Source organism: Astatotilapia calliptera, chromosome 7 (genome assembly GCF_964374335.1).
Source record: "Astatotilapia calliptera chromosome 7, fAstCal68.1, whole genome shotgun sequence".
NCBI lineage: Eukaryota > Metazoa > Chordata > Actinopteri > Cichliformes > Cichlidae > Astatotilapia > Astatotilapia calliptera.
The window spans coordinates 57211844-57237579 of record NC_137428.1 but is presented as its reverse complement, the minus strand read 5'-3'; the positions used below and the strand labels follow the sequence as shown (position 1 = coordinate 57237579).

The 25736-nt window shown below is 42.8% G+C and overlaps 1 protein-coding gene and 1 long non-coding RNA gene across 3 annotated transcripts in view; one reads left to right on the top strand and one right to left on the bottom strand.

Annotated features, from left to right (window-relative positions):
* roraa (RAR-related orphan receptor A, paralog a) overlaps positions 1-25670 on the top strand; it is a 188049-nt gene extending 162379 nt beyond the window's left edge. For both annotated transcript variants that reach the window (XM_026175912.2, XM_026175914.2), the window contains 9 exons: positions 10596-10681; positions 12292-12433; positions 14384-14779; positions 15419-15540; positions 15646-15778; positions 16761-16868; positions 17856-17966; positions 18159-18271; positions 18671-25670. In XM_026175912.2, coding sequence (XP_026031697.1) covers positions 10596-10681; positions 12292-12433; positions 14384-14779; positions 15419-15540; positions 15646-15778; positions 16761-16868; positions 17856-17966; positions 18159-18271; positions 18671-18835 — 1376 coding nt within the window. In that variant the 3' untranslated portion in view covers positions 18836-25670. The remainder of the gene's footprint in view (positions 1-10595; positions 10682-12291; positions 12434-14383; positions 14780-15418; positions 15541-15645; positions 15779-16760; positions 16869-17855; positions 17967-18158; positions 18272-18670) is intronic.
* The window catches only part of LOC113026780 (uncharacterized), a 72708-nt gene continuing 64970 nt past the window's right edge, over positions 17999-25736 (bottom strand). Inside the window, exon 3 of the long non-coding RNA XR_003272954.2 lies at positions 17999-18232. This is a non-coding gene — a long non-coding RNA (uncharacterized LOC113026780). The remainder of the gene's footprint in view (positions 18233-25736) is intronic.

Below are 25736 nucleotides of genomic sequence, written 5' to 3'. Positions count from 1 at the left end.
CCGAATCGCTGTGGATTGATACACCGTAATGCCCTTGTTCATACAGTGGAATAAAAGAAGTAGTTGTCTCTTCTGTTGTCTCTGCAAACAGTGCACCTTGCGCGATATGAGATTTTCAGGATGCATTTGTGAATGCAGATTTGTGCAATCATATAAATTAACCTCTCAGATATTCTTCCTGCGTCTCTTACTGCAGCACTTTCTTTTTTTTTACTGTATTTCGCTTGCAGCGTTCAGTGCTGCATTACCATAATCCTTCCACAAACCACCACTGGCTAAACGAATCTATTATTTTTGCCTGGAGCCAAAAAGATGCAACCAAATGCAATGCATTGAGGGAAATGAAACTTGCGATAAGATGCACATTTTCTCTATAATAGCCTGTCTACAATGAATTTTCTGCCCAGAGTTGAAAGTGTCAGTGTACTTGACCTTTTAATAATATGTACGTTGTAAGCTAAAAGGGTGGAAACCAAGCCAAAGGACGAAAAAGAACAAAACAAAACAGGAATTGAAAAAATCTTAATTCAATTCTGCACACAGCATTTATCCTGGCTCTGACTTACTGGCCATATGGGGTGTTGATTCCCCCTGACTGACAACAGCAGACCTGAGCAGTGTGGCCTTCTGTTTTCATATGGCCCTAAATTAAACATGTCCGAGCTAAGGCAGGCACTTGCTCTGCCGCAGGAAATGCTTTTTCATCTCCTAATGAATGTGCCTGAGGGGATCCCACAGGGGGCTCCACTTCACCCCTCATTAGGCGGGGTGCTGCCTCTGCCTTCATGTTTAGGAGCAACCTCCTGGAGTGGGACCTCCCACTTCATCTGAACGTCCCACGCTCTCTTGCCCCTGGACTAGTGGACTGCACTGCTCCTCCCAACTTCTCTTTTACAGCCTCTCGCTCTCCCCGTCTCCACTACTTCCTCCTCATCATAAAGCAGCTCATCTTAGCGTCACAGACCTGGAATGACAGGAATGAGAGGATGGACCATGCTCCTAATGTCATTTTAATGGCCCTTTTTGGTCTGTTGGGGTTGTGATTTATTTCTGTACACACACACTTCTAATGTCCTCCTAAATATCTACTAGATTGCTTTTTTTTTTTTTAAACAAGAAGTCATAAATGCAAGTATTTTACAAGTCCTGATGAGGGTGACAAGCTAATCAAAAGTCTTCGAGAACCTCCACTTTCCTCCTATCATGTTGCCTTCATTATGGCCTCAGACAGACGGGGTTGTTATGTCAGGCGCTGAGGGCCAGACATGCTGTGCAGTGGCCTTGATTAGCAACAAGAAGTAAGAAGTGGAGAGCTTAAGAACTGTGGAGGACCCTTTATTACGCTCTAGCATAGACGCATCCTCCCAGTGCAGCGTTGCGTACCCCCGTCATGTAGAAAATATTGACAGCTTCCTGTCGCTAATGAAGCAACAAAGCACAGACGATTCCTGGCTGTTTTGAGGCAGCAGGAAGGGAAGAGGGATATACAGGTTGTCAGCTGACTCTGAGAGCCTTTGCATGGCAGCAGAACAGGCTGAAGAGCCGACTGTTATTCCAGGGCTTTGGGGACGCGTTTATGCAATCATTAATCTTGGCACTTGTTTATTTGCCTGGGATTAGAGCACCAAAGCACCAGCAGTCAGGGAAGCTGGTTCACCAAAAGGTAGCAAAGAGCGCTCAGGCCTTCCATTGTAAGCAAAGTGTGCAAGGAGGGAAGCATGCTTTGCGCATGGCTGCTTAATCCTGCCATGTTAAACAAAACCAGGCCAGTGTTTGTAGGACTATGAAAACAGCAGTGTGGGGGGGAAATGTGCCTCACACGCTGTAAGCAGTCTATGAACTCTGTGTGGCAGTAGGTACTCCTTGTGCACCCCTGTCGTCTAGGAATGCCTTTCATACGGTCTGTTACATCTAGAGGAAAGGAGGATGACGGTGAAATTGCTCAGCAGCTCCTCCACCGTCAGTGCAGAGATTATCGCAGATTTTATTTTTATATTCTGCAAAAATGACTGAAAACCCCTTTTTTGGGACAAATGTAAGCTTTTCAAAAACGGAATTAATTCACTTGATTGTGAGCTCAGTGGCAGTGTATTTTCAAAAATGTATATTTAGAGGGTTTAAGGGAAGAAGTATAGTCTCTAACTGTGGGGCTCAGATGCACAGGAATTATAAGAAGATATCACTACTATATATATATATATATATATATATATATATATATATAAATGGAATATACACCTAATTTCCTACAAGCCTGTCAGATACTGTGTAACTTGACGCTCGCTTGCATTGATGATTACCACTAAAGTGACACAGCAGTGTGCTCACACTTAAGCAGAACCCTTAAAATTCATTGCCTCAGTCTGCTTATCATGGCCAACAATGCAAATATATTTTGGATTGTTGCAATGTCAATGCAATCATTTTGTGCATTTAGTAGCAGTGGGAATGCATAATGAATGAAGGAAGTGCTCATAGACACTAATGCTCAAGTGTATTGTATATAGATTAGATCATGGCTGTATTTCACTTTCATCTACACCTAGAAAAGGCCAAAATAATCTTTGAAGGCCATGTAGCCACAATGTTTGTGTGTGTTTGTGTGTGTGGGTGCACTGGTATAAAATAGAGCAAAGCAAATGTGGGCCAAGAGAAAAGCAGAAAAAGGGGGGGGGGGAGTGAGCCCAGCGAAGCAGGCACTTTGAGAAAGCTCTTCTTCTCGGGCCCCATGACACCGGTGATCTGTAGAAAGGTTGGGTGCCTCTAGTTTCAGCTCTATCAAGCTCTGGATCTTTGAGCAGCAGGATTCAGTATCCCAGCTAATGTAACAAGGCTCATTTGTCTCAATCACACGTCCCTGGAAGTATCGGCTGGCCATTGATGTCATTCATCTTCCCTGTCCTTGCCTGCTCTTTTTCAGCTGATGAAAACCAAAGACCTTCAAGCAGAATGGCAGAGGTAGTGCTCATCAGCCCTGCTGCGAAAGTTGTTGAGTAACGGAGATGCCACGCGGAGCATTCATTGTTTAAACTAATAGACTAGAATAGCTTTCAAAGACAAACAGCCCTACACATGTTTTGGCAACATGACTTTTTAATTTTGGGATTTACTTTGACATTTCTTTAGCACGTTGTCACAAGACGGCGAAAGCATGTGCTTTTATCTTGGTTCGTTTCAACAGTGTTCGTCTTTGTCCGCCGCTGGAGTCGGTAAAGAGCACCAGCAGCTGACAAATGTGGCAGTCACAACAAATGTTATTAAAAGGATTTTTTTAAATTCAGGTTGTGGGTAGTGGGATAAAAAAAAAATCTTGGTATTGTAATATTATCTGCCGTTTAATTTGGTCTTGCACGGCATAATAAAATAGTAAAAATTTGACTTTATTTTTAAAGGGTGACTTGCAGTGTGGATTCTCTTGAGATTTTATTCTATGTTATTTAATTTTTGAAGAGATATTGTATTATAACACTGCTGTGCTGTGTTCCTGCCCAGAGGTTGCTTCAGCTGATGTCAGCTCCAGTGGAAATACTGACTCGAGCCATATCTGGAGGCTTATGCCGAGCTTCCCCATTCGATGGAGCAAATCAAGATCGTGATTACTATCTGGCTCGTGCAGCCAGTCCGCGTTGTCTGGAAACATGTTTTCCTAAGCAGACCACAGAGGGACAATTACTGTCAGCTGAACTATTCAGCCTGCTCTGCATGTGTGTTCTGGCTGTGTGCCTCTGACCCACTGACCCTGAGCAGCAGCATGAGATGGGACCTCCAGCTTCCCTCCTCTTTTCCCCTTTACATCTTTGCTTCACCCCCAATGTTTAATGAACTGAAGTGAGCAAAATTTTTTTTTAAATGTCGAAAAACGCACGTGTGAGTGTATGTTTTGATTTCTTTGTGTGAAACAGCAGAATGATTCGATTCAGAACGCCCAGAAGAATCCTGGTTGTCTTACAGAAACGCATACTAATACAGCAATTATAGGAGGAAGGAAGTTGTGGTGTGTCGCAGTGTGGCAGCAGCAAATTCCCCTGGTGCACTGGAACAAGACTCTTTGTTGTTATGTAAAGGTTTCCGCGTGTAATTGCAGTGGATATTTTTGAAAGATTCATTATTTATATATTCCTGAGTTTTTTTCTGGAAGAGCCTACTCGGCTGCCATCGCTGCAGGGAGTTTTGGGACTGAGAGGTGCTTAACTAAGGCACTGTACCACAGTCGAGCCTTTAACTATTGCCCCTTTAGTTGAAGTGGTCAGAATGCAGGCTCCAAACATCACATGATCCTCAACCAAATCATTCAACCAGCAGCTCTTGCACCAGTCCATCAGTTGGCCCTGTGTGATTTGAGCCTCAGTGATTTTGACTTTTGATGCATCCCAATGACTTGCTGCAGAACGTGTGAGTAGAGCATAAAATGCACATTTACTCGAGTTTAATTTTTTATATACGTCATAATAACCAAGGATGGATGACATGCGATCTTAATGAACTAAATACTTTGCAACTTTGTGATGCATTTTTTTGTGGCTCAATATATAAGTGAGTTCTGTCGTACCGGTTGTGTTTTGTCATTAAAGCAAACAGCGCGAGCTTTTCTCCGAGGCACACATGTATGCTCATGTGCACACGCTTGCGTGCACGCAAGGGGCGTGCCCTCTGGTCCCCAGCACCGAGGCACAACTTCACTTGTCACTACAGTTGCAGACGAAATGGGAATATGTGGGGGGAAGATGGATAGAGGGGGTAAAGAGTGATGGGGTGTGGGGGGGGGGGGAGATTTGAGCTCAGGTGGGAAAGACAAGGGAGGGGAAAAGAGCGCCGCACACATGCTACCCTTCATGGTGCTCGTCTGCTCAGTAAACCCAGGCTTTTGTTGTTTCCCCTAGAGTGCAGGAAAGCAGACTCCCAGTCAGGAAGCTCCTCAATCTTTGTCACAACAACACATAAATTAGTGCCCAAATTACTGTTACGCCGGTGGAGAAAGAGACATGGAGAGAGATGTCTTGTGCTGTGGTTTGGGAATACGTCTTCCCCTCTCTCCTGCTCCCCCTTCATAGAGGGTGTCAGAATGCACTTCAATAAAACAGTCAAGTAAATACAGGCAGATACATGAAGAGAGAAGCACTGCTGTGTTGTACAGGCATCTGGAGTTGGGCAGTGTTAAATATTAATAGGCCTCACACACACACACACACACAAACAAACACAGAGATGTATGCTTGAGTTCATCCAAAAAGCAGCCCAGGGCAATGGTCCAGACCTGAGCTTTGCTAAAGTCACTGCACTTCTATGAAGGAATAATAGGGAAGGGCTTAAAGAGCCCCCTCTTTTTTTCTTTTTTTGAAACTGGAATAGGTCTTCAGATATAGCTGGTCTCTAGTGAAGTGGGATCACAGCTTAGGCAGCTAAATGATTGGGGGGAATTAGCAAAACTCAGCATAAAGACATCAAAATGTGTCAATTATGTCCTTCCTCACGCTAATCCCTTTGGTCCAAATATTTTTGATGACTTGTGTATATTTATAGGTTGAATAGAAGCTGTTTCACAGTGATGATATAGAGTTTAGGTCTGCAGGTTTGTGGGTTGTTTTTGTGTATGCGTGTGTGTGCTGCCGACCAGTAAATGCCATTAGAACAGCACTATGGTAATATGCCAACTGCCTCCGATCCCTAAACAAATAACACATTTATACTATTCTGCCTGTGTTCCGTGCCATGACTGTCCTTTGCCACTGACATTCAAATAACCTTTCTTCTGCTGCATAAATGGGAATAAAAAAGTATTGTGTTGTGTGACTTCACATGACAGCCGAGCCCTGGCAGATAAAAAGAGGCAGAATTCTGATTCCATCTCTTGTTAGGCTGTCGTCGCTCTACAGCTCGATCTGACTGTTACGGGAATCTGTTCAGAGAAGACTCTGTTTATCAACCGACAGCTGATCTCCATTTCCAAATGGGAAGTTCATGTAAGGAAAATAAATAGACGCATAATGATGGAGAAACATTGCTTAGTGCGCATTTGCCAGACAGTTCAGTGCCTCTGGTGTTTGCGTGTTGACCGCGTTTGAAGGCTCTGTAAGAAAATGTGCTTTGTATAACTGTCTTGGGAGCCGATATCCCCATAAGCTTTTGTTTTGATTTGTTGCTAAATATTTTAGAAAGATAATATATTAGCACACTTTGTTATGTGTGGGAGAGAATTTGCTAATCTGCTCATAATGCTGTGCCCTGTCCAGTTCCTTACATAATCTCTGACATGAGCCCGCTGGCTTGCGTCACTCTGTCATTGACAGCTGTCAGCACAACACGGCTGTCACACATAGAGAAGCCAATGTTTGGGGTTTTTTTTGTTGGGTTTTTTTCCCCAGAGTGGTGTACATTGTAAATGAGCCCCCCCAAAAAAACAAAAAGAAATATTTTATTCCCGTACGGAGCAGCGTAGAAGCTTTGGTTTCAAACCTAATTTATTCTACACATCTATCACATGAAGGCTATGGGAAAATGATTTAATGGTCCAATCGAGTAATGGGTTAAGCTCTCAGCATTATGATGGTGGCCCGGGCATGGGTCTGTAATGTAAGGGATAATCTTAATCCGTCAACGTTATGTCAGTAGTCCAAGGGTTCAGTGGGAACAGCCAGGAGATTTTGACTAGTAGTGATTTTCCATGTTGGCACAAGCCTGTAGGATTTTCAGTTGCTCTATGGGTTGTTTTTTTTATCTGCATGCTACAGTGAATAATATGGAGAGAAAAAAACGAGGAATTACCTGAATTAATGGTTTGTTTACATCTGACAAGAATACAGTCTATATCTGATACTAGGGCTGTTCGATATAACGATATATATCGGATGACGATATAAAAACGTGTGATTTATATCGTTGTCAGGACGATAAATGTCTTATATCGGGATATGAGATTTTGGTCATATTGCGCAGCCCTATCTGATACCATGAGCAGGTCCTCTCAGTGCACACTTACTTGTTCTTTTCATCAGCAGTCATTTTATTCTTCACCTTGATAGAATCTTGCGCATCATTCCTTACATCTTTAATTTAAATTTGCATCACGCAGGCGAATGTGTTTTTATCTGCTAATAGCTGCTTACTCAGTGGTTAGGCAGCGAGTAAGCAGCCTCGGTAAACTGTTAGCGTGGACTTTGTAAATTGTTATGAGCGGTCAGAGTTGAATGATCGTTTCCTGGTCCTTGTTAATGTGTGCTGAAGTTTTAATAAAGGGGCTGATGATCTCAGGGCTGTGAAGAAGACAGTGAAGGGCACCGAGTGAGCATACGGAGGCCTCACTGCCCCATTGTACATGTGCTCTGAGTGACACGTCATCCTCTCAAAAGGCCTGCCAGTGTTGTGAATCAGTGTCCTTGAACTGCTCAGACACAGACAGACAAAGAACAAGCTTTAACATTCTGTTTCACTGTCTGCTCTCTTTGCCATGCCTATCACCCAAGCCCACCCGCACCTCGCTGCAAATGCTGTATACAGTCCTGAGACGCTGTACGACCCTCATGGTCTTATCCGTGATAAGATTGTGTTGTGGTGTGATTCAAACGTAATCTTGGCATCTCAGCAGGTGTCTCTGAAGTGTCCTGCGTGCAGAGGCCATCTCACAGTGCTGTGAGGAGCAGCGGGCTGCTGGGATGGACTTTAGCATGACTGCCTGTCTAACTGTGCCTGGCTTTGATGTCGTAAACAGAGCAGGCAAGGCTGGCTGACAGGGAAGTGGCAGGCAGAGAGGCAGGCAGGCAGGCAGGCAGGCGCGGTGAATGGGATCAGTGGCACTGCACCGGTCAAGCTCAAGCGAGCCAGCAGCTGCCTGTTTCACACCAAGAGGCAGTTAACACCGCAGCTCATGTCAATAGATATTGACTGCCAGATTGGGAGTGCTTATAAGTGTAGGCCTTTCTGTTTGATTGGGTCCCCTCTGTGAATTCAGTTCAAATCATCCTCAGTTGTCTGAAGTGTGGCTTAGGGGCCTCATGACCAGTCACTCAAAGGGGCAAATATTGACTGATGATTTAGGTGACTTCATGGTGTATTTGATCTCCGTTGTGCCATTGCTCATTTCTTCTCCTTGACCCCTTTCTTTATGAAAGCAGCTCAGCCTAGCGTGGAAATAACTATATGTTCGAAGTGATGTCTTTTCTCCTACAAGAAGCTATGGAGCCTGTCTCAGCTGGTCCAGAGACAAACCCTTTTTATTGTTGAGTGCACTGAACATCTAGGGGCTTGTGCAGCGGTGGAGGGAGAAGAGTGTTAGCTAGTGAGACTGTGTGCACTCAGGGCCTTCATGCTGCAGATAGGGCTATGTGAGGCATGCTTGTGTGAATGTATGCCCTGCCTAGCCTGGCACCCCTGTGTCTATACTCCCACTGCTTTCACCTGATGTGGCACAGCCTCTGTCAGGCCTGAGTGAGCGCCCAGCCAGCTCCGCTTCTTCAGGAGAGATGAAGGCATCTCACAGCTATGCTGTGGGGGTGGGGGAAGCTAGCAGCAGCCTAAGCCTGAAGCTATCAGAGGCTGGAGCTCAGAGCCAAAAGCCTGTGGGCTGGATAGGGTGGGTGGAAGCTTGGCTTAACTTGGCAAGACAACCATAGCTACAGCCCTGCACTGCCACCCAATGGCTGGGGCCTGCCCCTACAACCTTTAGTTCATCATAACCGCAGCTAGTCATAATTACAGCACGCTTCAGTTGTTGTGAGTGCATGTCAGAACAAATTATGTAAGTAATGAGGCTGAAAATGCTAAAGGAGTCGAAACACACTGCACTGCTAATGCTCATGCGGGGAGAACACAAAAACAAACAATAGAGTGCACTCATACAGAGATAGACCTAAATGAAATAACAAGTAACTGTGCACAGTAAGGAGAAGATTAATTATGAATTAACCCTCTCAGTTAGGTTGTCAAAGCCCGCCTCCTGCCTGGATTTCACTCTAATCCGGGCCGATGAGGTGCAGTGCCCTCTATTGTATGTGAGAATCGCAAATCACAGGAGGTGTTGTCTGGAGGAGAATTAATTGTGCATGTTCCACCACTCCCTTTTGTTCGTTTTGCTAAAATGTAGGCTAATTCCAAGTAAACATGGCTGGTCTTGTTGACTCCAGCAGTGCGAGGAGAACAGACAGATTCCTGAATGAATAGAGTGTGGCTCCCGGGTTAGTGGATTAGAGTCTGTGTGTTAAGGGCCTCTCCCGGGCATGCCTCCGGGACAAGGACATTATCCACATGACACATTATAGGCTCGTAGGCAGCTGATTAAAATGGGCAGGGATCTCTGGATTGAACCCCACAAAAGTACTTTTGATGTGATCAAACTAGTTTAAAGAGGCTGGTTGTTAAGGTGTTGAAGGGGATATTTAAAGCTCCTTGTCTTTAGAAGAGACCTGAGGCATTGTAGTAGACAGTTAGGCCTTGTTAGAGGGGTGAGGCTGATGTAATACTTTGACACTGTGAACGTGCCACTATATTTTAAAATATTATAATTTCTATTTCATCCCTGCAAGACAAATCATAATATTCCTCCACTAATTGGTATAGACTTGTGCTGCAACAACTCATTGCACCGTGATTGGCTGGCTCCAGGTTGGTTAGTTAAAAAAAAAAATCCCAAAAACCATTAGATTGTGAGAAAATATCCTGCGGTGATCTTTCCTCGATTTAGATCAGATAGTGGCGTTTGTCTGGCGCTGTAGTGCACTGTTGGGATGGCGGGACTGAGATGCTAGAGATGTGGAGGAGGGCTTTGAGATAGAGATCTCTGGAGTGGGGTGGGGGTGGAGGTGGAGAGGGATGGTAGCATCAGTGGCTGCAGTGATAAAGCTGAAAGCAGTGGGACGAGCTGGGAGTTCTGTGTCTCTGATGTCTGTGTGTTCTGTCTGTTCTGCTGTGTTGCCCTGTGGTCGGCTCCTGAGGAGAAGGCCAACGATGGATGAGGCCTGTCCCCTCGTTGCTTTTGTCCTCTTAAGGCGGGTGAATCACAGGCCTGTCAACAGCACAACACCACAGCCAAACCGCAACTGAACCCTGTAGCGTATACAGAGGTGCACATGCAGTCGCTGCCACAGCTCCCTGCAGCACAGCGGGCATGTTATGATTCTTTGTGGCCACGGTGGATTTACTCCTGGGTTTTTTATGGTTCTGAAATATATACGAGGCTTCATGAAGTCAAGTTTTCCAGCGAGGAAAACATCTCCTCGTGTGGCTAAATGAGTCATTGCCGTAATACAAGGCCAATATTAGTGCTCCTGTTGTACATTAAGGATTATGGGTAACTTTTCTTCTAGAGGTTGTGTTTAGGATCCAAAATGACACTCTGTTTACATTGCTGCTTGTAAGGAGTTAAAATGGCCTCCTTGCTTACACACAGACACACACACAGACACACATTACAAATCGGTAAATATTCAGCTAATGCTGTGTGGAAGTGAAGATTCAAAAGCCATCGGATGAGATGTTTTTAGAAGCACGGTGCTCTTTCATGTACCGACATGGATCCATGGTGAGGGTGTTGTACGGTGACTTGTGACAGCAACGTTTTTATTTATTTTTTTTCTTCTTCTTTCGTTTCCTTTTCTTCTCCGCAGCTCAAATCGAAATAATTCCCTGCAAGATCTGTGGAGACAAATCATCAGGCATCCATTACGGCGTGATAACATGTGAAGGCTGTAAGGTAAGCATCAAGAGACCGAACCCGTTTGTGCCAAGGGAGGTAGTGTGCCTGCGTGCACGCAAAGGGACAGAAGAGCTCAAAGAGGAAAGACTGGGAACGCCGGGGAAGTGCCGAAAGTTGCTTGCGAGGAAAAAATACACTTGAAAATGTTGCTGAAGTTTTGCGACGATTTGGAGAGGGACTGCAAAGCAAAGACACGCGGAGTGTGATCATTAAAGTGGTCAAGCACCGCAGAGGACATCACAGAAAACCACAATTAGTAGGACAAAGTCATTCCTCTGCCTTGCTTTGCCTTTCCCTCCCAGGGACGTGTCTTTTGCTGTTTTTGCTTTTGCTGCAGCCTGCTCTTCTTGAAATAAAATGATCAAAAGCACAGTGCTTTGAATTATAGCAGATTGTTGGCTGTTTGCTACAGTGTGTTGCTTCTATTGAAGCCACCTTTTGTACTGTTTCAAATGCACCAACCATTCACAGTGAGAGGAATTTTGTGCTTAGAGTGTATTCTTGTCCCCATGCTTGTCACCAGGCACATCATTAGCATTCCTCAGCCAGCCTGCACCTTTGCTGTTTGCTCCTGGTTATATATGTGCACGTGTGTGTGTGTGCGCGCGTGTGTGTGTGTGTGTGTGAAGGAGAGAGAGGCAGACAAGAGAGGGACAGAGAGAGTTTCCTTTCCTGCACTCTTCTCCCTCACATAGGAGCTTGCAGGGACAAAACACTAAAGAATAAACTGCTGAAATCTATCTTTAATGACTGCTAATTAGTCCAGGCAGAGAGGGCTTTAATGATATGTGCGAGTACAAAAGTTTGGACCATAAATCATAGCATTATTAAAGAGTGCTGCTTGTCACTGGCAGTTTTAGTCGGTTTCCATAATGGCTTCTATTATAAAGCAACTTGGCAGCTGTCAGCTGTTTTCTTGTAATTAAACAGCCAATGAGCAGCTAATTAAGACATATGTGTATGGAGCAGTAGAGTGGGGCATGTTAATGATGTGCTGGAATCAATTCATTAAGTCAAAGGATGAGGAATCCGGTCGGTGTGCATTCACAATCCTTTAACACCGTGCATGCCAGTGCTGCGTTAATCAACACTAATAACCATCCACTGTTATCATTCCTACCCAAACACAACACCCTCATGCTGTACTCACGGTTGAAATGCAGCACTCCTAAGATACTACAGTAGAAAATATAGTCACGGTAGTATTGTTATGTATCAATTTCATATTAATAATTTAAAAAAAACACCACTTGGAAACAGTCACGGTCAATGAGTAATATGTTAAGCACAGTGGTAAACAGATCACTTTTTACAGAGCACCTTTTAACCTTACTGGTTCTGTAAAGCATTTTACATGTTTGTTATTCACGCACACACATCTGAAGCAACTTGGAGTTCAGTGACTTTCGCGAGGAAGCTTCAGCATGTCGAGGACGTTAGCGATTGAACCCATATGATTAGCAGACAAACCTCTCTACAACCTGAGCTACGGCTATGCTATTGACATGGGGCATGAATTGATCCTTCGAGATGAAAACACGACTTCACTCACACAAGTTTTTCCAGTAACCCGAGCTGTTTCCTTGTCTGTCCTCTGTTTAATGCAGGGCTTTTTCAGGAGGAGTCAGCAGAGCAATGCAGCTTACTCCTGTCCCCGTCAGAAGAACTGCTTGATCGACCGCACAAGCCGCAACCGCTGCCAGCACTGCCGGCTGCAGAAGTGCCTGGCAGTGGGCATGTCACGAGATGGTAAGTCCTCTATGGAAGAGGAGAAGCAAGTGGGTGGATTTAGCAGGGTGGCATGGTGAGTGGTGAGATGTGAAGAGCCCCGGTTCAGGCTCCTGTGTGGGCAAACGTGTGCTCCGCTAAACCGCCTTTGGATCGATGCTTCAGGGAAACTGTTGGACACTGACCTCCCCGTAAAGGGAGCAAAAAGAGCTTCCTTGTGGCAGTGAAAATATCAAACTTACTGAGAAGCAGCTCTAATTTACATTATCAAGTCAGTCTATATCTTTTAGCAGCTGTGTATTTGAATCTCGCTGGAGAGACAAAGAAAATCTGTAGGAATGAGATGAGATAATGTCGTTATTCTCAAAGGGGTACAACAGACATTTCCAAAGGAATTCTTGGCACGAGAACATGTTAAGCTGTCAGTCTGTGTTCATTCTCTGCCAGTAGTAGGTGAGCACTATGTCTGTGGGCCTAATTTGTTGCTGTGATAGAAACTAGGTTTGATGAAATACAAGGTTGTTAGAGGTTGTCATTAGTCCTGCTGCAGCTGAGATGCAGTAATGGGATCACACAGGTGGGGGTGTGTGCAGAGGGGCTCCTGCTGTGCCAGGCTGGTCCAAACTAGACTGGGCTTAAGAGATTCTATCAGAACAGAGCAGAGCCATGCCATTTTTCTGTAAATGGCACAGAGGGATGTGCACAGACATGTGAAAACTTGAACGGAGTACAAGCGAAGAGACTGGTACAACTTCATAGACACACATGCACACTTATTAAATTAACACAGAAGTGCATTAGCACCGTGTGCGCAGCTATCCAGTATACATTATTACATGCACGTATGAAGACACACTCATGTATAAACACACACTCTGGACAGTAGAAGGTGACTCTTACCTTCACTGAACACACCAGAGCCCATCTGCCCGAACTCTTCTCTGCTGTTCCACTCACTTTCCACTGTGCATACACACACACATACACACACTGTGACCGGCTGACTTATTGCCAGGCCCCCAGAACACCGGCCAAGAAGTCTCATTCACAGAACCAATGTTTAGTCTGGAAACCTTAAGGTGGGAGGCAGACACTTGGGCTGTTTGATTGTCTGATAAGCTTTTCTGGTTCCTTTCCACCTTTACCTCTGCATTTGTGAAGCTGCTCATAATAATCTCTAAATCAATATAATTAATGCTGATCCCCCCCTAGATAAAAATATGTTGTAAATTAATGGGAATAACCCGTGGCTAAAATATATGGTGTGCTGCTTTCTGATAGTAAAGCACAGTTTATAGATGAAGGGTAATTAAATTGCCTAAGACTTTAATTTCTTCCCAAAAAATTCCCAAACGTGTGAGAAAACCCAGTCTGTGCAATTCCATTGTATTTCCTAGAGACAAGTGTCAGTATACTTAAAGATGAGGCAAAAGAGAATGCCATATAATTTAAAATCTTTTACTAGGTTTGAAAAAATAATCGTATTGAGTGTTTTCTCCTAGATGGACTGCTTTGGGGAAGTGTTGAAATGAATGCAAGTTTTCTTCAGCTTGAGTGTAGGCAAGCTTTTGCCTGACACAGCATGCATATGGTGAAATCGAGAGCACAGGAGAGGGGAGAAAGTGGCTCGACTGTAAATTACAGCAAATCAAAACAGTACAAATCAGATCAAAACTGGTAAATAACTAACAATATATTTATTTATTTCATTATTTAATTGGTTACTTTAATGTAAGGCATTTGGGGGAGAGTGCTTTGATAAAACACTGATTCTCAAAAAACAGTGATATTCTATGTACGCCCAACCCGCTAGTAAAACTAGTAGTGGTTCACAATCACTTGACTGTGAATACAATAAGTAAATTAAACTTAGTACATTTATTTTACTTGATGCAAAGATCCTTCATAGAAAGTGCCACCAATTCTGAGTGTTTTGTTAGTCTCACACTTGTCTTGTCCTGCTAATTACAGCAGTGAAGTTTGGTCGGATGTCAAAGAAGCAGCGAGACAGCCTATACGCTGAGGTCCAGAAGCACCGGCTGCAGCAGCAGCAACGTGACCACCAACAACAGCCTGGGGAGGCGGAGCCACTCACACCTAGCTACGGCCTCTCTGCCAGTGGCCTCACGGAGCTTCACGATGACCTCAGCGGCTACATGGATGGTCATACTCCTGATGGCAGCAAACCAGACTCGGCTGTCAGCAGCTTCTACCTGGACATTCAGCCATCTCCTGACCAGTCAGGCCTGGACATCAACGGCATCAAGCCGGAGCCCATCTGCGACTTTGCCCCAGGCTCTGGCTTCTTCCCCTACTGCTCCTTCACCAATGGAGAAACCTCCCCCACCGTGTCCATGGCTGAACTAGGTAAGGAGCAGCAGCGAGAGAGAGGGAGAGGCAAAAGGCAAAAGGAGACAGCAAAATGAAGGAGAGGGGGGGAACAACTCAACCGTGGGGCAAACGACACAAAGGTTGCTTAAAATAGCAGGAGGTTGGAGACTCATCTCCAACACTCATTAAAAGAGCCTCTTTTTTGTAATTAGTTTCCATTAATTAGGGCCAATCAGGATCCAGCAGGGCAGGCGTCTGGGGAAATCATTTTTTTAGGCTCCCCTGTGCCTAGGAACTCCTTTTAACAGATGTGTTTTCAAAACCATTTAAATTCTTATACTCAATATTTCTCTCAGAGAAAATGTGACCTTTGTTTCAGTGAGTAACGTGGCACCCCTCCTCCTTTCCATGCATTTGTGTCATAACTAGATTGGCTTTCCCTCAACCTTAAGCTATGAGCTTCCTGCAGGCAGTAAAAGGAAATGTCAACAAGCCTTTTCCCAGTCAAAAAAAGCCCACGCGTATCCGCCTCTCCTCCTTCACGAAGGCTCAGTAAATAAATCTTCTTTTCCTGTGGCATATTTCATCAGTGAGGTCTTCACTTTCACATAGCCTTGTGAGAAACATTCGAATCTCAACTGTGATCTTCCGTCTTTGTGACTGCTTGTGTTTCAGAACACCTGGCCCAGAACATTTCTAAGTCACACATGGAGACATGTCAGTATCTGAGAGAGGAGCTGCAGCAGATGACCTGGCAGGCTTTCCTGCAAGAGGAGGTGGAGAGCTACCAGAACAAGGTATCTTTACCACCGCTGTGCCTTTCTGGGTCTCCACAGCAGTTACAGTAATCAGAATCATTGTTTTAAAGTAGATAACCCATTCACTGTCCTATCTGTTCTTAGCCCCGGGAAGTCATGTGGCAGCTGTGCGCTATCAAAATAACAGAGGCCATTCAGTATGTGGTGGAGTTTGCCAAGCGCATCGACGGCTTCATGGAGCTGTGTCAGAACGATCAGATAGTGCTGCTGAAAGCAGGTATGACAGCTTGTCAACATGGCCTGTTGCCGTCAAACTCACCCACCACTACCAGCCCCTCCACCCCTCTCCTCTGGCATTGTCACAAGGGCGTAGCTGACCTGACTGCACAAAGCCCTCTTCTTCACAGGCACAGACAGTGTCACAGAGAGGAGACCCCACCCCGCCTGCTTTCCCTCACCGTCTCTGTCTCTCCCCGTTTGGCTCCGTTCATTACATACATAACAAAGGCAGACACAGCATTAGATAAGTCATGTGTTCCCGAGCTCAGATAATACCTATCATGCCTGCCGCCATTTCTCTCTCCTTTTCTCAAGCATCAGCGATGTCTGTTTAAACTTCTCTTAAGAGGATGCACTCACAGAATTGTGTATATATAACCCTGCTATGGCTCTTTGCACACAGTCACCTATATTTATAGACAAATACAGACACACATCTACCTCATATCCAGCAAACAAACAGCTCTCTTGGGTCCTTCCCTGGGTGTTTCTTTACATTAGCACAGCCCATACGAGTAACGAAATACAGAGCGAGATCCCTTGTCAGACATGACATTTTAAAACAGTAGCATCTCCCTTGGAGGCAATAATGGCTTCAGTTACATTTTCTTGATCCTCTTATCCACTCCCACAGAGTGGTGCAAATTATACAACACAATAAACACCTATCTATCTAAATAAAGGTTGAATGAATAAGCACTGTCACCAATGAATGGAGTACAATTTTTTATCAGGCATGTCATTATGGAAGAATAGCCTTCTGTCGATGATGTTTTCATCTGCAGAGGCTTTTTTTTTCTTCACTCTGACAGCAGGCTTCTTTATTTCAAAGTGGTTGTGTTAGTCATATTGTAGAAGATTAGCACAAAGCTAAATCATGTGTTTTGCATGGCTGACTGATGTGTAACTGTTGGGATAAAGGAAAAAAACAGAAATAACAAAGCTCAGATTCAGCATCTTATTCCTGTCTGTCTCCACAGGCTCTCTGGAAGTTGTGTTTGTCAGAATGTGCCGTGCCTTTGACACGCAAAACAACACAGTGTATTTTGATGGAAAATATGCTGGACCTGATGTGTTCAAGTCATTAGGTAAGTGGAGTGGGTTTAGGCACGTGTGTGTGCGCGTGTGCACTCATGCATTTGAATGACTGTGCATGTGTGTATTTTTGTGCTGCTGTGTTTGTGTGAGTGTGTTTAGTTGTTTTTTTTTGTTTTTTTTACAGTGTATTACTCCTTTCTTTGTTGTAACAGCCAGAATTAGAGTCTGCTGTTCTGTTCTGCACAATGCTGAACGCCTCGAAGCAAACACTCATCCCTTCCTCACCTGGCATTGCTGTCTTTTCAGCGGTTATTTATGGTAGAACAGAGATCTTAGTGAGGCTCTGCTGCATATGGCTCCTGTAACTGTGGAATAAATAAAGCCAGACGGAGTGTCTTTAGGGAGAGTGCTATCAAAACTATCATTGATAGCCTGACATAAAACATCTCAGGCGAAAGCAAATAGAATTTGTGTCAGACTGCCATATTACTGCTAAGATGTCCCGCCGTGGATTTTTCCAGCTACCTTTTGACAAAAAAAAAAAATGTAAATGCATCCCATAGTGGCTGAAAAAGTGGAGAATTCTGTTTCTCATTGTGAGTTTGCATTCACTATCATTGTGTTTGTATACGAGTGAGCATGTGTGTGTACTATACCAGTGTCCTATGAATTCTGTGCCGAGAGGTCCACAGTGGGGGAGGCAGAGTGATGGGCTTCCCGAGCTGCCGTGGCATCCGCCTGTCTCTCTCTATCTCCGATAATTGATTTAACTAAAAGCCTCAATAGTGACCTCATTTTGGCTTGCATAACGCCACCCAACTGCCAAAAGTGACTCGTCTGGGAGGCAAAACTCAGTAAAAGCATTGCCTGTTCTGCTTAAGACGCTCCCATGTGCTGTCAGCACGCCGCTCTTTTTCATTTCTCCCCCTTTCCTCTCCCCTCCCCGTGTGCCTCTCTCCCAATAAAGATCAAGAGTGAATGTTGTTCTTTGGTCTTCCATATCCTAAGCCCCCTCTCTCTGTCCTTTGCTGCGGCAGGCTGTGACGACTTGATCAGCTCCGTCTTCGAGTTTGGGAAAAACTTGTGTTCTATGCACCTGTCTGAGGATGAGATCGCCCTGTTCTCCGCCTTTGTGTTGATGTCTGCTGGTAGGTGTCATTCACGGTGCAAAGAGAGGGGGAAAAAAAGGCAAACATACATTCACCACAATAATGAACACACTGTTGCAGTCTTATTTTTTTCTGATAATTAAAATCTTGCATTTCAAGAATTGTGTTTGGCTTTGAAGAGCCCCACATGTGTTTTACAGCCACATAAAGATGTGACTATTTTCCTTCCAGACCGGTCCTGGCTGCAGGAGAAGGTGAAGGTGGAAAAACTCCAGCAGAAGATCCAACTGGCCCTCCAGCACGTCCTGCAGAAGAACCACAGAGAGGACGGTATACTTACAAAGGTACAGTGCATACAGAACACACTTCATCCGTTATCCCCGAAAGCTGGAATTCCCTGCTGTTGTAGCAATTTAATCTTACACTGCTTAGGATCTTTATCCACTGGCCTTGAAACATTTTTAACCCCAGTAGATTAAATGAACCCAGATTTCGGAGGAAACATTCATAATGTGACATGAAATACCTCTTTTATCAGTATATGCTTTGTTATCAGCTACACCGGCTCCTTAATATAAAGTGTCAAGTTTTCCTTGTGCCTGAGCGCTTGTCTCAATATTTACAAGTCTGTTTGCCCCTGTGTGAGACGGAATACACTGTAGGGAGGAATGTTTTTCACTACCATTGCTCCATGTCCTTGCCTCCCTGTGAATCTAAACAGCCTGTCTCCTCTCTCTCCACAGTTGATATGCAAAGTGTCGACACTGCGGGCGCTGTGCAGTAGGCATACAGAGAAGCTTACAGCTTTCAAAGCAATATACCCAGACATTGTGCGTGCCCACTTCCCCCCGTTATACAAGGAGCTGTTTGGATCAGACTTTGAGCAGTCCATTCCCCTTGACGGGTAGCAACCCTGCCAGGTGCCAGTGTGCCCACCGTAGGGGAATGTGGAGGAGGAATCTGAGACACTTTACTGGTGCCCTGCACACACCAGAGCGGACAGATGGCACGCTGTTCAACTTCTTCTTTTACATTGGAGGGTAGGGCTTGGGGAGTTGATTGTCAAGGTTTACCATATTGAATCTAGTTCTCTTTGTAAGAATTGTGGGACCCGACACCCCACGGGACATGAAGAGGAGATAGGAACAAATCATTTCTGTTTGGTTGAACTTGACCCTCTTATGCGCTTTTCTAACCCAATTCTCTTCATTCGTCGTTGTTTTCACTTGATTAACTGCATCACCCCCTATCATTCTCCCTTTTTTTTTTTTTTTAATCTGCACACCTGGCTTCTAATCATTATGAACAATTAATGAGACACCTTTGAAGAAAAAGAAAAGAAAAGCTGAAGACCTCTTCATTTAGAGGATGACCACATCAGTATTATTTCCCAGGTTACACTCCCGTAACAGTTCTGCTTTCTTTCCATGGTCAAAGCTGTCACCTTTTTACGCAGAAAAAGTGACAACAACAACAAACAAAAAAAAGATAAACGCGCACACTTTGGTCAAGTTCAGCCTCTTTTCTCTTGTGCTCAAGCCGTGTCGTTTGGGATGACGCAGTGCTTGGGATGAAAACTCACGGCGACTTCGAGGGAGGTTCCATTGGCATGGCGTTGCAATCGGCACTTCTCTGTGGACAATCGTTTAAAAGAGAGAGAAAAAAAAAGAAACCTAGAATTCTGGTAATTCTAATGAAAACGCAATGATTTAAGTTGTCAAAGACTCCATCCACCATTGTTGCATAGTGAAACCATGTAAGGCCATCTGCTATTAATCCTTCTCTGGACAGGTGCCCTGGAGAAGCACAGGGCGCCAATACAATGAAAAGGGTCCATTCCACCTGTTTTATAATGTACTACAGGGTATATGGTCATAAGTACTTACTATACAGAAAAAAGTAATGTTTATAGAATCTATTTTAAATAACATGTATGATATTAGTAGTTAGACCATTCTTAATTGTTGAATTGATAAGGCACTTTTATTTACACCGTTCTTTAATTTAAGACTTGTATATTTACCTAGTGATGTGTTGCATGTGCACAAGAAATACAAGTTGAATCATGGATGCAGAGGTTAGTCCCGGGAGCTGCAGATGTTACTGGTCTACTGGAAGCGTACGGGATGTCTGTTAGGGTGGCTGGCGTGGCTGCCGGTTGGCGAACAAAAGAGGCGTGGATGAGAAGGCAGGTTAAAGACACTCCGTCGCTTGTTTTCGCAACAACTGCCAGTGCGACGCCTGTCAAAATGTAGCTGTGATACTCCTCTGAGGGGAGCATGCACAAACATAAAAAATAATACAAAAAAACAAAACAAAACAACCTCGCGGTGATGTTTTGTTTTTGTTGTGAACAGATCTGGATTTCATGGCATCTGTTTCAAGTTTTTGAAAATACAAGAAAACTGAGGTGTGCTCGGGTGACAGATTTTGGGGATTTTTTTTTTTTTTTACTAAACATTTGCTTCTCATTGTACTGTGAAAATCTGTACATTTTTCTTTAAGGCTATAAATCAACCCAAATAGCCATGTGGTTGGACTGGGAAACTCACATGCAGTCTCTAATCCAATTGTTCCATCTAGTGGAAGATAAAGATACAGCAAGCGAGTTAACAGCCTAATGGCAAGAGACCCCGGGGTCTAACCTAAAAAGCACATTTACGAGCCTCTGTAAGAACATTTTCAGCGTCTTTATCTGCCTTCTCACCGCAGTCTCAGCCCGGCAACGCCACGACAGGACACAGAAGAAACAGTGAAGGGAAAGTGAATATTCAAAGCCTTGTCTGGTTGTAAAGCTTCTATTTTTGTAACTTGTTTTGGTTAATAAACTCACGAAAGAGAACGAGGGAGAGAAAAAGATGTCAGGTAGCACTTAACTATATCCCTGCAATAATTAGACTAGCCGTTGTTCGTATGATTAGGGGAGAAGCATAAAAATGGTAGGACAAGTGCTATTTTCAGAATGCTTTGTTGTTGTGCTTCTGTTTTTGTTGAGTGCGTCTTTTTTGTCAGTGTGGTAGTAAAGTGGTAGAAAAAAGAAACAACCCTGGATGTGCCAAACAATAGTCGTTGCTTCCGCTTTTCCAGTCTACTCGTCTGTAATGTAGAATGGATTCCTAAGACATTCCAGCAATCTCAGTAGCGGCTTTTAGAAAAATCGTTAAGAACAAAAAAAAAAAAAGAACAAAAAAAGAAAAGACTAGAAAAAAATGATATCCCTTTAGAAACCCGACAAAGCATGTTAACACATCTGTCACCAGTCTGTCTGTAACATTGAATCCAGTTGTTTTGTCTTTTTGTTTGTTTGTTTGTTTGTTGTTGTTTTCCTTTTGTTTGCACACTATCATTCCTCTACCGTGCAATTTGCGCGAGGCGTTAATGCCTTGCGCTGTCACCCCTCAGGGAAGAGTTTCTTCTGTGCTTTTCTGTTTGAATTCATTAGATTTATAGTTTAGTAGATATTTTTTCTTTCTATCGTTCTCTCTTTTTTTTTTCAGGGACGTTCCATGAGAAGTGGTTGAAAATTCCGATTTGAAAATTCATCACAGAGTTGTTCAGAATTTCACATTATTGGTGTCCTTAAAGGGCCTCCAGCCAAGTCGATTAATGAAAGCAAATCTTCTTTGTAAAAGAAAAATCCATCAAACCCCATCGCATTTACAAAGTGTAGTTTTTCAGTACACGGCATATTTCTTTCACGCACACAAAATAATTTTAAAAAAAAATCTGTTTTGGTTTAAAACGGTGTCATCAGGGTCTTTATGAATAATAACCCTCTTTGTTAGGAAACCAAATATTCTTATGCAATACTAAATCTGTTGTGTTTTGGGTTGTTAGTAAATATGCTGTACCTAAGTAATAATATCTGTTAACGATCCAATGCTATTTTGGATATGCACAAGCCCTGTACGACTAGAAAACCTCAGTCTCAAAGCAAAAGAAACCCAGTCTGGAACACTGCTAGACAATCCGGTGTTGAGAGGCCCGGCGGCCCGCCAAGAGCAGAAAAAAGGATTAGGTGCGAACGCTCAGGGAGGTAACAGGTAGACCGAAGAAACGGCTCGCTTTCCTCTGGAGTCGCGGAGCATTTCATTAACTTTTTTTGGGGGTTTTTTGGTGAATTTATGAGATTTTTTTGAAAATCTTTAAAAAGCACTCAAATGATGAGAGGAGCTTGGCTGAACTTTTTCTATTTTATTTTTAATTATTGGTTGTTTTTTTTGGCGTAGCACACTGAACATTTTGTTAGAAAATAATGAGAAAATTGAGATTTGGCTGATTCTTTGTCAATTCTTTTCATTTTGTTTGTTTCTTGAAGATTATTATTTCTTCTTCAAACGTTATGTGATCACGTAAACAATATTCTGTCAAACATGGTCAGCCTAAGGTCTACCACTAAAAAGGGGTTCTTATCTCATAAAATGTGTTTTGTTTTTCATTTTAGTCGAGTAGCTGGTAATGTGCTCTACAATGTATAACAAGCAATATGCCTTGTGTTATAATTACGGGTCTCTACAGTGCAGCCATCATCTTTTTTCAATTGACTTTATTCATACAGTTGATTTTTGTTTTCTCTTTTTCTGAACAAAAAGAAGTAATAAAGCCCAATCACTCTATTTTTTAATCTTCTTAAGGTTCCGATAGAGGGAAGATTGCAGGAAACGGTCACCAAACACACAGATGCTTGTGTATAACTATAAACTACGCCTTTACACGGGCCTGAAAAGTGATGTCTTTCTGTATATTCTCATTCGAGATATCCCACTTTAAGCGAGGGATCGATGCTACTTGTGCTATTCAATCAGTGTATAGTATACAGTAAAATGTGCTGGTCCTTTTGTCTCTGCTCTGTTGTCTGTAAAAAGCAATAGTGTGTGCGTGTGTGTGTGTCTGTCTGTTCTCACAGTATGTGAATATTTAAAAAAAAAACCCAGACAAGGCTTTAATAATTACAGAGGAACAGGGTCATGTGGATGAAGAGGTTTTGATCTTTTTTTCTTTCTTTTTTTTACATTTTCTAACAAAAAAGAAGCAAAGGTTTTGAGGAATGCTGAGCTCGATCCATCCATAATAGTTGTAGATTTTAAAAAGCATGACATAACGCCTTCGACAATTCACGGGTCTCAAAAGAAAAAATTCTTCGCTATCAGTTTGTTGGTCCAAGCCTAAATTGAAATGAACCGAGCCAAAATGTGCACTGTAGATTGCGTCTTCGACCGTAAATTGTGAAGACCGGCGTTATGTCACGCTTGAGGTTGCCGGTGTGTCGCCCAGAATTGTGAGTCAGTCGTCGCATTTTAACAAAACCCATTTTCCAAAGCACAGGTGATAAGACTTTATGATTAAAGTTACGTTTAAGAATATAGTTTAAAAATAACGAGACAAAACAATGAAAAGCAACTTTTAGCCATAATCGAATGTCAAGCAATAATATATGTCTGTGTATTATTTTTCATTCTTTTGTGCATAATAAGTCTTTGAACATCTGCATGTAAATACACCTCTTATTTATCGCCATTGGGTTCGGTTTTATTTTTGTGTTGATTTTGTGGATGTTTTCTCTTTTTTTTTATGTTTCATCTGTACATTTGACCAGTTCTGTTCCCAGGTGGAGAACTAAGAACTTGACACGGCCTGTGTGCTGTATATCTTATTTTCTCACTCTCTCTCCCTCATTCTCTGCTGTTTATTCACCATATTTAATATTATTATTGATCACATGTATAAAGGTAGCTTTGTAACTTCTGTCTGTATAGGGTAAGAGGAAAATACTGCTACTAAGGCCTACCCAGTGAAAAAAAAAAATTTATCTGTTTATCAATGACATCATATTGTACGATAACTCTGTTTCTACTTTGCTTCCCTCCTTTAGGATTAGTTTGATAGCGATAGGGCGTGCTGACATTTATTTTGTGTTGCCCTGATGTGTGGTGCTAGGTAAGTTAATTTTGTGAACCAAGTATTGATTCCTAAGCCAGGCCGCCCTATTAGTTCATTGATTTCATCGCATATTAATGTATTATTGATATTAGGACTCAACGAATAATGATAATAATGATAATGATAATAATGAAAATGAAAATGATAGTGGTAAAATTACCCAGCCAGTACCTGTATCAGTGTGCTAGACTTGGGATAAGGCACTTATTTCCTTCTGACTTATATCAAAGCTAGTATCTGCGAATTAACAAGCTTATTAAGGTCGCTTTTCTGGTTTGTGGAAGAATTATAATATTCAAACTGAAACAGCAGTATTGGATTTTTTTTGTCCTTTTTCCTTTGTGTGATTGTAAAGAAAAAAACACTCACTGAGGCTAGTTAGTTTGTCAGGTTTTAAGATACTATTTACCTCCCCGTGTCTGCATTGTTCTTCACCTGATGCAGGGAAGTGGTGCTTGGATTTCATTTTACAGAGCCTCGGTGTATGCTTTTGTTATTCCCCATTTTAAGACTATCCTGATCCTGAAGCAGCGGTTTCTCCAGAACCAGTGGCACAAGCCTTTTGCACCACACTGAAGTGTTAAAATGTACACGAGAGGATTGCCATTTGAAGACAAAGTTGACCTTTTTCTTTTCTCTCGACTCTGTAGCAAATATCAGTAAGAATATGCTTGCAATAATACACAACGTATCACACTGAGTGCCTCTCGGTGTAACAAAATGCATACATGGTTTTGATTGTCCTTTTTTGTTGTTGTTTTTGTGGTTTTTCCAGATGTGTACTGAAGTGACAATGTATTTTGTACATGAGGGGGAATTGTCGCTCGCTCATGCTTAAAATGTTTGTTTTTTTTGTTTGTTTTTCTCAAACTCTCTCTCTTCATGTGTTGTTCATTCTTTTTCGCGTGGGTTGTTGTTGAAGGGTTCCGATGTGTAGATGGTCTGTTTAGAGTGTACACGTCACCCCTCACGTCATTTCGGAAACATAACTGGGAACGTCGCTTCTCGTTGGTCGACAAATGCTCGCGGACGATATTACAGAAGTGTTCTCCTGCACATTGTTTTGATTTTTCTGGTTGAGCAAAAAAAAAAGAAAAAAAAAGAACTAAACAAACAAAAAATACCTAACAGAAAGTCCACATTTCTTCATTTTCTGTTAGTGTTAAATCTACTTTTTCTTTTTTATTTCACTGAGGATGGAAGATTTACTAATGCATTGTATATTAAGTATTTGTATGTGTTTGTAAAACAGACATACGATGCATCTGGATTTCTTTAATGTTCTGTGTTCAATGTGCCCTCGGTCTGTTGGGGTAATTTAACATAAAAAATGGGGTGGGTGCGTGGGGGAGGGTGGAGCAAGGGTGGCTTCTTTTTTTTTCCATGCAAAAGCAGTACGAATTACGGAAAAAGCCGAAACTAGTGTGTGGTTGTCACAAATTTCTAAGTCACATGTTTGCTACTGATGTAAAATGGGGACAGATGATCATGTACCTTTTTATCCAGCTCTTTTGAACTCTCTTTAGCAGGTAGTCTATTCACAAACGTAGTTTTGCTCCTTCTTGTCTGATTCTTAAATATGAAAATAAGTATTTTGATTCATTTTGTAAATACGGCTGTAAAGAAAAATAAGAAATTTAATGTTGTCTTTTAAATACTTTTCATTCTAATATGAATGTTGTTATATTGTACTTAGAAACTGTACCTTTAATATTACCTTTATTAAAAGTGCATTGGACACATCGATTTTAGATGTGCTTTATGTGCTGTTATCCCATAATAAAATTTACCGCTTGTAATGGGCTTTGTTTTTTCCCTGGCTGTTTATCTGTCTCCTGTTGTCTGCTCTCTGTATTCAGCTCACACTAG